This window comes from Phyllostomus hastatus, unplaced genomic scaffold (genome assembly GCF_019186645.2).
Source record: "Phyllostomus hastatus isolate PE091 unplaced genomic scaffold, TTU_PhHast_1.1 phas_scaffold_1066, whole genome shotgun sequence".
NCBI classification, from domain to species: domain Eukaryota; kingdom Metazoa; phylum Chordata; class Mammalia; order Chiroptera; family Phyllostomidae; genus Phyllostomus; species Phyllostomus hastatus.
The window spans coordinates 25,557,767-25,574,618 of NW_025334004.1; the positions used below are offsets into that span (position 1 = coordinate 25,557,767).

The window sequence follows — 16,852 nt, forward strand, 5'->3', positions numbered from 1 at the left end:
CATTTCTGCTGCTACTGCACCAGCTGACTCCACCACCACCACGGTCCTCTTCTCCGGTCCCTGTTGTAGCGAATTCGCCAGCTGGTCTCTGCCTCACAATCCCTGCGCCCCTATTCACACACCGCCTCTCCTGAGAGTCTCCCCAAACTGCCAGAGAGATTTTTCAAAATGCAGACCTGCAATGATTTCATGATCTCCTTGGGAGGACCTGCCTGTCAGTCGCTGTCACCTGGATGGTCAAGTCCAAAGGTCATTCACATGGTGTACCAGATACTGCCTGCAATTCTGCCTCTTCTCCCATCCCTTGCCCTCAGTCATTCTATGTTCTGACTCCTCAGTGCTTCGTCTCCATTTCTAGCACTTGGCAAGCTCTTTCCCATAACATTTGATGCAGCGGGGTTCCCTAAGAGCTGGGAAATGAGCACGCAGGAGGTTTGTGAGGGAGTGCTCTGAGTTGGACACCCGTGGGAGAGAAGGGAAGGAAAGAATGTTGGACAGAAAGAGAAGCCGAGCTGCAGTGGAGTCTCGACAAAACCCCGGCCAGCATCTCAGGAAGTCTGGAAGACACCATGGCCCTTCAGAGCTATCCGAAGTGTGGGTGCGAGGATCGGGCTCATCACCTTGACTATTAGTCATTGGAAGCCACAAACGGGGCATGACCTTGGGCAAGGTGGCTCTCTTCAGCTGAGGCAACTCCCAGAGGACGGTCAGCTGAGGCTACCTGACAACGAACCGCTGTAGGCTGTCTGCCAAGCCATTAAAATAATAATTTATTACTACTACTAGTAATCATTTTTGATAAAAATGCTGTGCTGAGTGACGACCGTGGCATGCAGCCTAAAGGCCGAGAGAGTAAATCCGCTTGTGACTGGCTCCGCCACAAGTCCACATCCTTCCTCAGGAAAGGACTCTAGGCCACCCTTCCCCCCTCTACAGACAGGGGAACTGAGGCCCAGAGAGAGTCTCAAATCACCAGCTAACCATAGTGACGCAGTCTTCTAGTAAGTAACTAGCATTTGAATGTTTATACTAGATTGTACCAGATGCTTTATGGGCCTTATCTAATTAATGACTCATGAAAACTCTATGTGGTAGCTGCCATTCTTGTTCTCATTTTACAGAGATGGAAACAGGCTTAGAGCAGCCAGTTGAGTAATTTGTCTGAGATTACACAGCTGTTAAGTGGTGGATGTAGGATTTGAACCCAGGTCACTCGGACACTAGGCCCCATAACTAGTCACCACTAATATGAATCGCTTTTTCGTAGTAAAGCAGGCCATCATCCTGGGCCTTGTGAGATCCTGGGGAATGCGTGCGCAGTGCTATTATTTCTAAGAATGGATACGACATTACCACATAAAGCACAACATTTATTTGCTGTTTTCATGGTAAGAGGATTAGCCACTTGCTTCTCGATAGAAAGTGTTTCCCATCAACTATCAATCAGAGAATGTCAAAGCAATTTTCAGCTTCCATGCCCATTCGATGCCGGTTTCTCTGGACCCGGTGGCCCTGCTCCTTCTACAGCTCCGATGTCTCCTCAACAGAAGCCTTCAGTCCCCGCCAGGAAAGCTGTGCATCTGCATGTCTTTCAGCAGATCTGCCCTCTCCAAACTCCCATGTCTGAGGGGGAGCAGGCTGTCCAGCAAGGCGGTCCCAGTTGGGTTTATAAAAGACCTTCCTGAGACCTGAGAAACCACCAAAAGCTATTTCTTTTCCTCTCCTGCTTCATCAAAATAAAACCTATTCACGTAATAGGACTCTGAAATGTAAAGATTTTTCAGTGTAGAAATGGTGTTAAATTACAATACCATGATGTGATCCAAGAAACTCTAAACTGTGTCAGAAAATGTGGATTAATTTGTTTAACAAACATTCATTGTATTCCCACCAAACGCCAGGCCCTGGGCCAGATGCCGGAGGTTGCAGTGTTTTGGGAGTTTGCCATTTAGCGAAGGAGTAGTTTTCAAATGTTCGCATGGGTAAGCATCACTTGGGGAACTTGTTAATAATGCACATTCCTGAGCCCCATCCCCAGTGTGTCTGATTCATCAGGCAGGACTGAGGTTTAGGCATCTGTATTTTAACCTGTCCCCAGGTGGTTCTGAAGCAGGTGGCGTTCAGTTGTATCTTGAGAAATGCTGACCTAGTAGATTTTAAGTTCTGGTCAGCTTACATCTGTTAAACTCGGGGCTGCAGGGGTTTGGAAGGGATGCATGGTTTCTAATGGCCACAAGAAGCCTTAGAAAGACTTCCTAAAAAGGGTTTCTGTGCCACGACAGCACACCAAGATGCCACTGCTTCTTTTCAAACAGGAGAAAGACATTGTGTTATCATGTGGCCTAAGGTTAGAGGTCAAAGGCGTTTCACTGGAATAATTCAAGGTGTGGGTAAAAACTCATTAACCACCTACTTAAGCTTTTGTGCCTTACTGTATAGGTGTTTGTCATATACATGCTATTCCTCAATTTTTTAAAAAAAAATCTTAAGGCAGTGTAAGGCAAAGAGGGTAAAAGTTTTACAAGATGTCATTCTAGAGGGTAGGAGGGGGTAGGAATTGGGTTCTGGCAGGAAAGAAAACAGGAAAAGGGAAGAAATGCAGACCTCTTGATGAGGCACCAAGTAAATCCTCTGCAGCTGGTGCGGTAGAAAGCGGGCTGGCAACTGGAAACGGGGGTGGGCAGAGGTGGATGCAAAGGGGCTGAAGCTTTCAGGTACCCTGAGCCAGGCACTTTGAACCCAAAGGGAAGGAAAGAAGTAAAAGCGGGGAGGGCGGAGGGAGGGAAGGAAACAGGAAAGGGAAGGAGGGGAGACAGGAGACAGCACTGACCTGGGGGGCGCATACAGTGGGGGGGGGGGGCTCTGACTGGCTGCGCGGCCAGCCTTCGGCAAGTCCCCCGAGAGCTGCAAGCCTGTATGTGTCTCTTTAAAATGAGGCTGGACCTCTGAAAGTGGGGGGTGATGGAGATGGTGTATGTGGAAGGCTATTTGTAAACTCGAAAGAGCTGCTAAATGCTATATATTATCACTATAGATCAGCTCAGGGTTGGGCCAACTGCAACAGTGGATGTGAGCACGTGTATCAGTTTAGCTCCCTAAGCGACTTTCCACATCTTTCCTACACCTGACCGCCAGATTCACAGGAGTAAAAAGGTTTTCTCCCTTTTTCTTTTCTGCTCTGTGCTAACTCAGATGTTGCTTTGTGCAGGCCTGGGCGTGAGCCTCCTTCCAGCAGCCCCCCACCTCCAGCTGTTCTCCTTGACCCCCAGGAACCCCTTCCACCTTCTCCCAGACAAGGCCAGCTGTTGTCACAGAGGCCACCTGCCTCCTGACTGGCCCGAATCACTGGTTGGAAGCCAGAGGCCTCACCAGAGGCCTCCAGGGACCAGAGCAGTGTGCTGGAGGCCCTTGGGGACTGAGGGAAAAGAAGACAAGCACTAAAATTAGATGAGTTGTCTATAAAAGTTTTTCAATTAAAATTGTGATTCTTTTTCCTGTGCAGAAGTGTCTCTTTAAGAACAATTGCACTCCCTGAGTGGCAGGTGAAGAGCTCAGTGGCTCTTCCCAAAGTCAGGGAGGGAAGGGCGGTCAGAGCAGAGCAGAGCAGAGATGGAATAACAGGTTCCTTCCCCTTTTAGGGGATGAGGAAGCGAAATGGAGAAAGGAGCAGGATGGGGGAGCCAGCTGTTAAGGGATCTGCTGGGTGACTCCCCACGCTGAGGCTCCTGGAGGAGGGGGCTGAGCCTGTTGGGGACCCTGAAGCCGGGATTTTTTTTTCTTTTGTTCCACAAAATTATGCCCCTTTCTCAGTCCCTTCTCCCCCTTGCTGGCCACCAGCCCTGAAACTGCAGCCAGAGCCACCCACGCCTTGGCCTCAGGGCCACCCGGGCAGGCAGAGGAATCCAAAGGGAGAAAGCGAGTGAGGGAGGGAGAAAGGAAAAGAGAGAGAAGGAGAGGGAGAGGGGGAGTGAGTGGGAGAGAGAGAACATGAGAGAGGAGGCAGACAGATTGGGAAGAAGCCAAGAAAGAGGGGATAAATGGGGTGGGGAGAGGGGGAGAGCCCACCAGGGGAGAGAGATCCTTAGAGCAAGCGCAGGGGTCAGCGGGATGGAAGAGAAGAAAGGGGTGAACGAGGGGAAGGAAGGGGAGGGCAAGGAGGGGACTGGCCCAGAGGTGGCAGAGCTGAGGGGTGTGCAGCGACTTCGAGAAACAGAAGCGAACCGTCTGGGGGCTGCTCCCAGCAAACGTGGAGTTCACAGCCAAGGTCCTGAGCCTGGTGGCGCCCCAACTCACACCCAAGTCGGGAACTCCCCCATCGGCACTGTGCAGCCACCCCATCTCGGATGCCAAAAACCTGTGGCACAGTACACACGTAGGGGGGGTTGAGGCGCTTGGTTTGTGTGGGCACCCCCTCCTCGCATCACGATGGAGCTCTTGCCGCTGCACCCACAGTGCGCCCTGGACGGCACAAGCAAGTGTTGGGAGAGGGTGCCCTGGAGTAGTCTCTCCAGCCCTCCTAGCTCCCCAAGATTTCTGTTTGCAACATCCACACCTGCCGCCCAGCACATGCACTGGGGTGGGTTGCGGGGCGCGGTCTCTGAGGGAATTACTATCTCCTTCATTCTCTTGCTCCTTCAAAGTTCCTCTTTGACAGCAGAGAGACTTATTTTAAGTCAGAAGAAAGGAAAATCCTGCCCGCTCAGGACTCTGTGATTGCACAAAATCCAAAATACCGCCAGCTTGGAGGTACTACTGGGAAACTCTAGAAACCAGGAGCATTAGGAGGCAGGAAATGAAGGGTGTGGGAGACAAGTTCCTAAATAAACCAAGCAACATGACGTGGGAGACCGAGGGGGCAAGACCTGAAGGGTTGATACCATTGGGACAGAGAGCTGGGCGGTGAGACTCTCAGGCAAATGGAAGGACCATCGCTGCTGGAGTATCTGTCTCCCCAACGGAAGTCCCCCCCCACCCCCCAGAAAACCTCGTCTCTGAAGCTTACAGTAGCAGCTTCCAAACCCCCCCCGCCCTGCGCTGCCAAAGCTGTCACCCTGGGTCCTAGGAGTGCCCATGCGGAGACTCATCGTTCGCTGGGTCTCCTTTTGTTTTTGTTTTTTTGTCTCCTTCAAATACAAGACGAAAATACACCCCGTGTATCATCATAGATAGATATATTTCACTCTCACCACATAAATACAAAACATCCAAATATCCAAAACATTCAGAACAAAGTTAGTAGCCAGGATTCAGTGACACCTACCCGCGTTTGAATCGTTCATTATTTTCTTCACTAAAAATAATTTGCCTAAAAAAAAAAAAAACAGGAAAAAAAAAGCGTCCGACGTAAATAATTTACAATAAAATTACTATCTTTAAAAATGCTCTACACTCGCTTCGGATGGAGGAATACATTCCAGACACCGCGGCGCCTCGCCGCCTGGGTCTGCGGTTTTGGTTAAAATGCGGGTAGCGGTGGCTGTGGGGACTGTCATTGTCGCGCCGGTGAGGTCCAGGTTTACGACTCGGGACCATGGAAACCCTGGGTTTTGGGAGGTGTTTTATAGGGAAGGGGTCCTTTGCTCCCCACGCAGGGAGCTGGCGTGGAAGCGTGGACTACCCACTCAGGAGGCCCGGCGGCCTCGCGGTCCTCAGCTGCGCCCCTGCCTCCCGGTCCGCAAAACACTGCTCTGAAGCCCGGGCGGCTGCTCCGCGTTGGCAGGGTTGTGTGAATCCGGGAGTGAGGGGCAGGAGAGGCGCTGGGCGCTGATGTGCTTCCGAGCCCAGCCAGTTCTGCCCGAAGCCACGCGTCGGAGGGACGGGCGGTGGGTAGGAGCGCCGGCGCCCGGGACCCGCGGGAGCCACACACTGATCTCTCGCCGGGAGGAACGCGAAGGCCGCTCGGAACAGCCTCGGAGAAGATGCTGAATTTCCTTTCATGCGCTGCCTTGGCTGTTCTTTCGCTTTTCCCTTTCAAATTTCTGTTTAAAATGGTTAACACCCAGAACTTTAATTTTATATTGCCCTGGGGCGCATTGCGTGGCGCTGAATTTTCTTAGACCTTCCAAAACTCTTTTATGAGTGTTTTAAAACTGGTTCCGCTGCATCTGATTTAATGTGGTGGTTATCGCTCTTGTTTTATTGCTGATTGGATCAAATTTATGACCACCGTTGCCTACCACGACGTGTGGTTTAGTGTCTCCTGGGGCCAATAAGCCCAGGAGGCGGCTGTGATTGGAGTTTCTCTAGAGGGAAGAAAGCTCTGCAGAATTTGCCCAGCCAGGAAGCTGCCTGGGCACCGGCCCGCCGGAGAGGTCCGCCAAGTGGGGACCAGGGGCTCCCCAAAGCCCTGGTTTCTCTGGCGAGAGGGAAGGTACTCCCTTTTTGTCTTAAAAAAAAAAAGAAAGAAAAAACAACCCGTGCCAGCTTTTTCAGCCCCTGGAGTCTGTGTGCAGCTTTCGTCTTTCAAATATTCATCAGACTAACCAACGGCAACAGAGAGCAGGTGCCCGGTGCTCTGGACTTAGAACCGACCGGTCTTTTCCCTCCAGGGCTCAGCATTGGTTGGGGCATCAGGTTGACTAACCAGAGCCTTTCCCCCAATTCTTTGGATTCTCCTGGATACAGAGGAAGTTTGGGGGAAGGGAGAACGCGTAGGAAAGGAAGAAAAAAAAATAGCCCAAATGAGATAAAATGGGTAGCAGAGTCCGGTGGGGAAGGAGAGCTGTCACAGGCCTTGTGGGCGCGGGGAGCCCCCCGCAGGAGCCCCGGGCGCCGAACGCGCGCGAGTCCATAAATATCACCACAATAGATACTATAAATATAAATACAGGGAAATACTTAAAATCAGTCCAGCGCTTTTTTCTCGGCCCCTTCTTTATTGTTGGTCCGGGAGTAAGGCTCGAAGGCCGAGGAGCTCAGGTACCTGGCGGAGAGTTCTTGCAAGTTCCCGGCCAGCGAACCAGCCATTGTCAACGGGGTGGACAGGCGGCTGGCAACCGAGCCGAGCAGCGAGGGCACGGGTAGGCTGAAGAGGCCGTGGCCCGCAGCCGGCGCGGCTCCGTGCAGTCCCCCTGGCCCGGCGGGCCCCGGCCCCGGGGCACCGCCCACTGCCGGCGGGTGCGGGGACGCTGCGCTGGCAGGTCCCGGGGCGGTGGCAACGGCGGCGGCGGCGGCGGCGGCCGAGCCCGCGGCGGCGCCCGCCCCCGCGCCCAGGGCGGGTAGGCTGGGCCCTCGTAGCGCTGAGCCGAGCGTGCCGGTGGCGCACGGCGGCAGCAAAGCGGGCAGGCCTGGCGGCGAAAGCAGGCGGCCCTGCTCCAGAAGCCGCAGCACGCTGCACGTGGCCGCTGTCTCCGACACCACCGAGCGCAGCTCCGAGTCCTTGCCCTGGTCCTTCTTCTGTTTCGTGCGCCGGTTCTGGAACCAGACCTTCACCTGCGTGCCAGGCGCGGGGAGAGTGGGGAAAAGGAGCAGGGGAAGACGGGCGTCAAGGGGAGCAGGCTGGCGGGGCTGGGGGAGCCCTCCCGCAACCCCAGCCCCAGCCCACCCGGGGGCTGATAAGGGAAGTCAGGACGGCCAGGTGGAGGGCACAGCTCTGCTAGGCTGAACTTCCGGGTCATGGAAGCAGGCCCAGGCTGGTCGGCATTACCAATGAAGTAATAAAATGTCCATGAGCTTAACTCAAGCAAGACCACAAGGGATTTCACTGGGTGGTCCCATACCCACGGCTGGACCACTTATCTGTTGAGGCCCGACAATGCTGGCCGGGAAGCGGGGGTAGATGGGGAAGAGTGTCGCCCTGCCTGTCTGGACCCAGGCCCCTGGCCAAATGGGCTCAAATTGAACCCCAGCGGCAGTACTGTGGAAAGCTACAAGCAGCTGTTTCTTGCTTATTAAGATGAGGCTTGACCATCAACTACCAGCAAGCAAGGAAGGTGGCTGCAGAAGGATTTGTGCCAGATGGACTTTACCCCAAGCTTCCCCCCATCCATTCGCTACCAGCTGGACTGAAGGGGCTGAGTGGTACTCAGTGTGCTCTACCGATCTTCAGCATGAACTTTGGGATCACAGGAGAAAGTCAGGAGGCTGCACTGGACTTAATTCTCTCCACCATCCTCCCCTCTCACTTTCTCTTTGCCCTCTGTCCCTCTTCAGGCCTCACTGGTGGCCCTGAATGGAGTTGGGCAGCTATAAGGAAAGGTTATCCTGTCTAGATTTTGTAAACTAAACTAGCAGAGAGACTAGGGAAAGGCAACCGTGCCACTCAGACTCAGAAAGAACATCAGATTTGTTCTGTCTTTAGTTCTTAGCTTTCTGCCCAGATGCCAGACCTGAAGTGCCCCACCTACTTTGGGGCTGGGCAGAGGTAAAGGAACTAATCCTCAGAAAAAAAAAAAAATGTCTGCCTTACCTAGGCCAGGCTGGTGTCATGCCCTGGCCAGGCCCCAGAGGGCCTCCACAAGGCAAACCTCTCAGGCCTTAAAGTACCTTTGGGTTAAGTCCATACAGCATCATATGGATTTCATGTAACGCAAAAGACATAACAAGGCACAGTTGGCAGCGCTGGCTCCCAGGGCCCCAGATTTGCCTCTCATTCCATACCTCACACATCACTGGCTTAGAAGATAGGGCCTCCTAGATGTCTGGAGTGGGTGCTCAGGGCTGAGAATGAAATTGGGTAGCTTAGGGTCAGGGGGAGCCCTAAGGTCAGGGCAGCCTGGTCTGCAGATGAAGACCTTAGGAGTGTGCACCTTTCTAATCCTAGCTGTCACCTACAGTGCTGGAGCAGGGGACTTTGGCCTCAGGCTTTAGGCCCACTGCAAAACGGGCCTGGGTGTTGTATGAGGCTGGAGTCCCCAAAGCAGGTGGTGCCTGGGGATCTGGCCAAAACTAGGTGGGCAAAACATGGTGAACATCAATTCCTCGTAGAGCAGAGATAAGTAAGGAATTCTCAGGACTGAGGTCCAAAAGGAAGGCCCAAAGGATGGGATTTGTGGCCTCCTGGGCTAGGCCAATTGAGCAGAGCATGGGCCCTGGAGTACCTCAGGGAAGGGGGGGTGGGAGGATGGCTTATGAAACGGAAGAAAGCCTTAGGTTTTTCTTCCCCATACTCCCTATCTCCCCCCTCCCCGGGGAGGCTCTGTCCAGAGCCAGATTGAGTGGTTTGGGAGAGTTGGCTGGGGCTGGTGGGCAAAGAGGCTGCTGGGGAAGGAGGCTGGTGCAGAGCTGTGAGTGCCCTGGCCGCTGGGTACCTGGGTCTCGGAGAGGTTGAGCTGCCGGGCGAGCTCGGTCCTCTCGCGGCCCACCACGTACTGGCAGCGCTGGAACTCCATCTCTAGCCGGTAGAGCTGCTCCGCTGTGAAGGACGTGCGCGTCCTCTTGGGCCGGTCCAGGTCCAGGCCCTTGGGCAGGATGATCTCTCGGATGGACCCCTTGGCATCTAGGGAAGGGGAACCGTCAGCCGCCAGAGCCCTCTTGTGTCCCTCCACCTTTCTGGCGGGAGCTGGCTTCGGGAACCGTCACTCTCGGCCCAAAGTTCAGAGGTGGGGAGCGAGGGGGTCCGCCATAGCTGGGGAGCAAAACCTGTGCGTTTGGAGCCCTTGGGGACTACCGCCACACGATGACCGGAGGGAGAACCAGACTGTGCCTTTGTATAGCCCTCTGGACAGAGGATGGGGGCTGATGGTCCTTCTGGCTTGGGGGCCTTGACTACCCCGTGTGGGTCCCAGGTAGCCTGAGGGTCCCCTTACTGACCCAGTCGTGCAAGCCCCAGCTCTGGAGATCTTTGACCAGACCGCGCCACGGCGGTCCCCACCCCCACCCCGGGGCCTCTTTCCCTTAGGAGCCCGGGAGGCGGAAGGAGGAGGGACCGAGTCTGGGCCAGCGGGGCCTGGCGCTCCGCTGGCGGGGTGGCGCCGGGCCTCACCACCGTGGCCGCCCAAGACGAGCGCACGCCGCGCTGTAGAGCCGGGTGGAGCCATGCACCGAGGCATCTTTCGCAGCCCGGCAACTGAGCCCGGCCGCTTCCCCAGGCGGTGGCGGCCAGCCCCGAGCGCGGCGCCGGGGCCCTCGGCCCAGCGCGCCCACTGGCTGGGCGGTAGCGGGCGGACGGTGGCTGCTCTCCCGCATTCCCGCTCCCCTTGGGTGAGCTCAACTCGCCAGGGCGCGAGAGTCCTCGACCCGGCTCCCGGCAAGTCCTCCGGGCCGCAGAGCGCGCACACGTTCTCCGGAGTTTTCTGCTCCTTCCCCGGGTCGAAGGCCGCAGCCTAGAGCCTGGGCCCGCCCGGGCAGCCCCTAACCTTCCCCAGCAGCCCAGCCAAGGGGCCTTCGGGGCTTGGAGAGTCAAGGTGCCTGGAGAGTGCGCGCCCCAGATTCAAGTCCCCACCGCAGGCCGGACCCGGGGAGGGGAGGGCCAGCAACTTTCTCCGAAGTCTCAGCCCGCACCCCCTTTCCGCCTGGCACGGTCGGGGTCGGCGCGCGGCTCGGCCCCGGAGAACGCGCCCCGCAGCCCTGCGCACTCCTACCTCGGACCAGGATCCGGCGGCAGTAATCCGGATCTGCCGAGGAATTGGATTTACTTTTGTTGCAATCTTCCGTGGCGCCCGACGCCGAGAAGGCGCCCTGCGGCTCCTTGAGGAAGGCAGCAGGGAGGTTCCCCTCCGCGCCCTTGCTCTCCCGGCTCTCCTTGTGCGCGTTCTTGGAGACCCGGGCAGCCTCTGCGTCCGTGTGGCACCGAACGTCCATTTTGTCTGTTTTCCCGAACATGGGAGAAGCAAGAGAAACAAACAAAAAAACAAAAAAAAAAAGGAAAGAAGAAGAAGAACAGGCAGAGTGGGGGACAAAACCCCTACAATACAGCCCCTACGCCCGGCCCGGAGAGAGGCAGGAGGCGAGAATGAATGTCCCGGCAGGGTGGCCGAGGCTGCCGCGGCAGGGCCAGTGGCGACCGGCGAGTGGCGCGCTCGCCGAGAGGCGGCAGGTCTGGTCCAAGATCCCGGCGGAGCAGCGGCACGGCCGCCTCGTCAGCACCCGCGTCCTCTTGAGCACGTCCAGTGTCCCCAGCCCGGAGAGCAGGTAGCGAGCAGCGCAGCTCCGAAACGCTGAGGCTCCCGCCTGGTACTGAGGCGCGAGTTGTGCTTGTCCGACACCCGGGGGGACGCACGCTCGCTGTTGCAATTGATTACGGGTAATTTCGCAGCCCCCACGTTTCGGTTACCTCATGAATACACTAAATTGTTTGGATAATATATCAGATCGTAATGGATGGTTTCTGTCCTTGTCCCCAATCAAGTAGGGGTTTAGCGAGCGAACAAACGGAAATGATTGGTCTTGCTTTCAGGAAACACACAATCAAAGACCCACACTTCCAGAAAAACTTTTGGCAAGATTCGTCCTGAATGGTTGGTACCATTAGCAGGCATTATTAACTTTCCCTTTGCCTTTGACCCTCCTGCTCACGTACTGGCTAGAGGGGGCTTCTCCACACTCCACAGATGGAGTTGAATGAGGCGTGGAGGGGGGAGCCAAACAAAACAAAACACAACCAAAAAAAAAAAAAAACAAAAAAACCCCCAACCCCAACAAACCCTGCAGCACACACCCTGCAGCAGCAGAAAGCAGTTGCCTCTGGGGGAGCGGGTGGGGGGGGGGGGGGAAGCCGGGAGGGAGGAGAAAAAGTTTCCCCCAAAAGTATCTCCCCGAACTCTAAAAAGCCAAGCTTTCATCCCAAACAACTCCTCCTTAACACACCTCGGCGCTGCCAGCCATCTTAAACCGCCACCTCTCCTCGCCGAGCCCGCGGCGGATTTTTTCTGCCCGCACCTCCAGCCGCCCGGAGGCAGCCCATTCAAAGGGCAGCTTTGTGCTCGGAGTCCAGCAGGAGAGAGAGGGGAGGCGAGCGAGCGAGAGAGAGCGAGCGAGCGGGAGAGCTAGCGGAGAAAATCTCAACTGTGAGATCTGCTTCAAAAAAAAAAAAAAAGTTTTCCCCTAGCTATTTCATTGTCTCTGCTACAATATCTTTGAGAAAAGCAACAGCCAGTAATCCAATAAGAGCATTGATTAGGCTACAATGATTCAATTCAAGCGCGCGGCCTTGTGCAAGGAGCATGCTCCAGCCCTTCTCGTCACCTTGCCGGGGCAGAAGCCCTCTCCACGCCGCTCTCCCCATTCATTCCTTTATGGGAAATGCAGAGCAAAAGGAGTGAAAGATGGCAATTATCTAATTGGACTATTAACAAACAGTCCTCTGAGTGCGGCGGTCTGGCGTGGCTCCTGGGCGGGGGAAGGGCCGAGCTCCCTGCCCTCATTCACAAAGAGTGCAAGGGCCGGGGAGGAAAGGGGGTTTTTTAAAGGGAGTTGGCGCGGGGGTGGCGGCGGGGAGTAGGTGGGAGGTTTGACGGAGAATTTTTTTACACAATTCCGAGAATGGGGGCGGAGGCAGGCGGGGAGGGGAGTGGAGGGGGCTGGGGCGGGGGTCGCGGCTAGCGCAGTTGAGAGAGAGAGAGGGAGGGGGTGCGAGAGAGAGAGAGAGAGAGAGAGAGAGAGAGAGAGAGAGAGACTGTGTCTGTGTGTGTGGCGGGGGGCGCCCAGGAGCTCCAGCCCGCAGCCGGGGACTCTTGCCCGCCACTCCGCACCCCAGCGGACCTGCCAGGGCCGGAGGCGCCACCACACTCTCCCTCCCTGTTCCTCGCCCCGCAGGCCCCAGGCCCCAGGCCCCAGGACCCTGGCCCCAAAGCCAGCCCACTCTGGGTCTGGTACTGGTGGGCGTCTTCGGCCTTGGAAGCAGACCTTGGGCTATTACTTTAATTCAGCGGCGTGTGTGCGTGTGTGTGCGTGTGTGTGTGTGTGTGTGTGTGTGATTGTCCTGAGCGGGTCCCAAGCAGACGGGTGGCCCTTCAGTCTTATTGGCCGCGAACGCTGCCCTCGAAGCCCGACGCCAATTGGGTCTCCGGGTGGAAAGTGTCTTTTATTCGCGCTCTCCCGGTGGGTTGGTGGCGGAGCAGGGGGCGTGGAGGAAGGGAGGGTCCTTGCGGCTGCCCTGTTCTGAAGACGTAGAGAAGGATTAAGAGAAAACCCAGCCAGCTCTCCAGTTCCTTTCCGCCACGCTGAAACCCTCCGGGGGGCGCCTTGAGGCCCCAGGGCTCTACTCCCAGGCCGGCCGCGCTGTCGGGAGGCGCTTCTGCTGGGCCTTGGTACCCCTGACCGCGCAGCTAGGCAGGTCCCTGGGATTCGGGTCCTCCCCAAGCGGATCCGGGTGGTGGTGGGGGCCCTCATTTCTCTGCAGGGCTGCCAGAGGCAGTTCCTGGGATGTCCGAGAGCAGGGTGTTGATGGGGCCCCAAATCCCAGCCCAGTGGCCCTTTCCTGCCACCTGGCAGGCAGGGTCTTACCCTAGGAATGCTGCCTCTGGCCCGCCCCCGCCCCCCACCCCGCAGTCCAGCTGCTCAGGGTCCTCCTGTACAGGAGTGTTGAGCTGGGGGGTGAGGTGCTTACACCCTCAGGAGACCTGCCAGGGGCCGAGAGTCCCCGACGGTAGCCTTGGTCCCAGACCGGGCCACCTCGGAGTGCCTCCTGGTCTCCGGCTGCACCCCTGCTCTGTGGCCTCTTTCTGCTCAGAGCACTTGGTCCCGACACCCACACTGCCACCTCCCGTGCCAGAGAAAAGTCTTTAAAAATAAAAATGTCCAACCTACCCCCTCTTCTTTTAGGTGGATGAGGGGAACCCACCCGGGACTGAACCATTGCCTTTAGAAAGGACAGGTCAGTGGGCAGTGGTGGCCAAGGGATGTCCAGAGCCACATATCCTGCCCAACCCCTGCCACAGGATGCACCAGCCTGTGACCGGATCTCCAAAACTGATTTGCAGTTGGGCCGGGGAGGTCCTGGACCCACCACCGCTCTTGCAGGGGACAAACGGTGGCGTGTTTGCTATAACTGGGAACAGTTATTGGGCCGTCACTTCCAGCTGCAAACCTCGTTTAATTTTCTTAACCCTCTGTCAGGAAGGTAGCCATATCCCGGCTTTGGAGAGGAAACGACAGAGGCTCAGAGGCATTCAGGAACTAGCCCGAGACTTACAGTTTGCACGTGCAGAACGTGAGCCCAGTCCTACCTGACTCCAAACCTCTTCATGACCTTCTTTAGCCACCCCGCAGGATGCTGCCCATTTTTCTTTAGTTCCAAATCTATCCCTGCTTCGAGTTTTCCTCATCTCCAGTGACAGCAGTACAAATTATAGATACAGAGCAATGACCCTAATGTTCATGGGAGCAATCCTGATTATTAGGCATTGATTTTCATAAATTTTTATCCAAACAACATGAAGCACTAAGGGAAACAGGAACTCTTATTTCTGATAAGGCTGTTTATCACCAGCCACGAGCATTTCCCAGGAATCAATCGCCCTCCTACATCAGCCCGAAATGAATACAGTGCACTTTGCTGGGTGCAAGCCTCCTGAATGGATGTCAGAGCAGGGGTGTGCCTTTCCAGACGCCTCCCTGGGGGGACCTTTCCACAAAAGTTGAAGGACTGCACCTTTAAAAACTGGGTTTGTTAGGGGACTCGGGTAGGCTTCCTGAAGGCATAGGACTTTTCGGTTTGTTTTTTATTTACTTCCTGGAAATACAAATGCTTATCAGGGAAAGGAAGAAAATGGGATATTACCAAAAAAATCCAATTTAATTAAGCAGCTGTGTCTCAGGAGTCAGAAGGTGTCAGGACCTGGGGCAGGACCCAGGGTGAAGCTGCTGAAGCTGATGGGCCTTCTCTCTACAGCTCCAGGGACCCTTAGTGAAGGGAACTCACCAGCCTCCAGCGAGGCTCAGGGTGGGTGCTGCTGACCAAGGCCCCTCCGTGTGCCAAGCCCTCAAAGTAACCAGATTCGTTCAAGAGAGAGCCAACCCATAACCTGGTTTTGCTTTTTGTTATGCATAGTACTTTTTTTTCCCCCTGGTGACTGGATTAAAATTCTGTGGGCATCCATCCAGAAAAACCATGACAGGTTTCTGAGAGGACAAAGTGGAGGATGGCAGCTCAGGGCTGGAAAGCTCAGAAAAGCAGCTGCTGCTCCCAGGGAAACGGAAAGGCTGCGTGTCCACTGGCAAAGCAAGGGGAGGACGCGGTCAGCTGTTTGGCTGATCGGAGACAAGCCTGCACCGAACAGCACGTGAGGACGCGGGCCTGCTCCAGGTAAAAGTGTCTAATCGTCTTGACGAAATTTTCCTCCCTCTCCAGGCCCCTTCCTGCCCTCACGTCACTGCCTGCAGGTGCAGACAGACCCAGAATAGAACTGGAGAGCTGGAAGGATTTGTAGAGATCATCTATTCCATGACCTTCATTTGACTTGACAGATGAGGAAAATGAGCCTGGAAAGACAAAGCGACTTGTTAAGGATTAGACAACTAGTTGGGGGGGGGGGCCTCTGTGCCACAGGCCTGGTCTCCTGACTTAAAGCTCCCCTCCCACCGCCACCCATGCTTCCCAGAACCTGAACAGGATGAATGCTTTCGCTGGGGTCGGGTGAAGTGATGTCATCCAAATGAACCAAAGCACAGTCAGAGCCTTGCGGGTGTTTTTCTTATTCCTCCAGTCACCCTGTCACTGCAACAGAAAGCAGGATCCGAGATAGTATACAGTGCTTTCCTTTTCTATCTTCACTTTTTTTTTCCCCAGAAAGGTGTAGGGGGGGAGAACCCGCTGGCAGAAAATCTGAGATGCTCTTAGATTATGAGTGCTTTGGGGACAGCATAACTTCATGTCTGAAACGTCATTTTTAAAAAGAATTGCGTCATAGAAACGTACAAGCTTCCAAAATGGAATTGAGAAGAGGCAGAAAGCCTGAATAGACTGGTAACGACTAGTGAAATGGAAGCAGCAGTCAAAAAACTCCTGGCACACAAAAGCCCTGGACCAGATGGCTTCACACGCGAATTTTACCAAATATTCAAAGAACTCCAATCCTTCTCAAACTATTCCAAAAAAATCCAAGAAGAGGGAAGACTCACAAACTCTTTTTTACAAGGCCAGTATCATCCTAATTCCAAAACCAGGTAAAGACACAACAAAGAAAGAAAACTACAGGCCAATATCCCTGATGAACATAGATGCTAAAATCCTCAGCAAAATATTGGCAATCCAGATGCAGCAATACATTAAAAAGATCATACACCATGATCAAGTGGGATTCATTCCAGGGAAGCAAGGAGGGTATGATATTTGCAAGTTAATAAATGTAATATACCACATAAACAAAAATGAAAGACAAAAATCACATGATCATATTGATAGATGCTAAAAAAGCATTTGATAAAGTATAGCACCTTTATCAGAAAAACACTCAGAAAACTGGGAATAGAGAGAACATACCTCAACATGATAAAGGCCATGTATGAGAAACCTACAGCCAACAGCATCCTCAACAGGCAAAAACTAAAACCTTTCCCCTTAAGATCAGGAACAAGACAAGGGTGTTGGCTTTCACCACTTTTGTTCAATATAGTACTGGAAGTTCTAGCCACAACAATCAGACAAGAAAAAGAAATAAAAGACCTCCAAATTGGAAAGGAGGAAGTAAAAGTGTCATTATTCACAGATGACATGATAGTATACACAGAAAACCCTGTAGTCTCCACCAAAAAACTATTTGACCACTAAGTGAATTTGGCAAAATAACGGGATACAAAGTCAATATTCAGAAATCGATGGCAGTTTTGTACACCAGCAATGAAATATGAGAAAGAGAAACTAGGGGGAAATCCCACTTACTATAGCAACAAGAAAAATAGAGTACTTAGGAATAAATTAACCAAGGAGGTAAAAGACCTGTACTTGAAGAACCACAGAACACTGAAAAAAGAA

At 54.3% G+C, this 16,852-nt stretch overlaps 1 protein-coding gene across 1 annotated transcript; it reads right to left on the reverse strand.

Moving 5' to 3' along the window:
* Nucleotides 1–6,843: 6,843 nt before the first annotated feature.
* VAX1 (ventral anterior homeobox 1) lies at nt 6,844–10,761 on the reverse strand. The gene is made up of 3 exons (XM_045854655.1): nt 10,521–10,761; nt 9,249–9,436; nt 6,844–7,431 (listed from the first exon to the last, which is right to left on the reverse strand). Exons 1-3 carry the CDS (start codon nt 10,759–10,761, stop codon nt 6,844–6,846), a joined length of 1,017 nt encoding a protein of 338 aa, XP_045710611.1.
* Nucleotides 10,762–16,852: the final 6,091 nt, after the last annotated feature.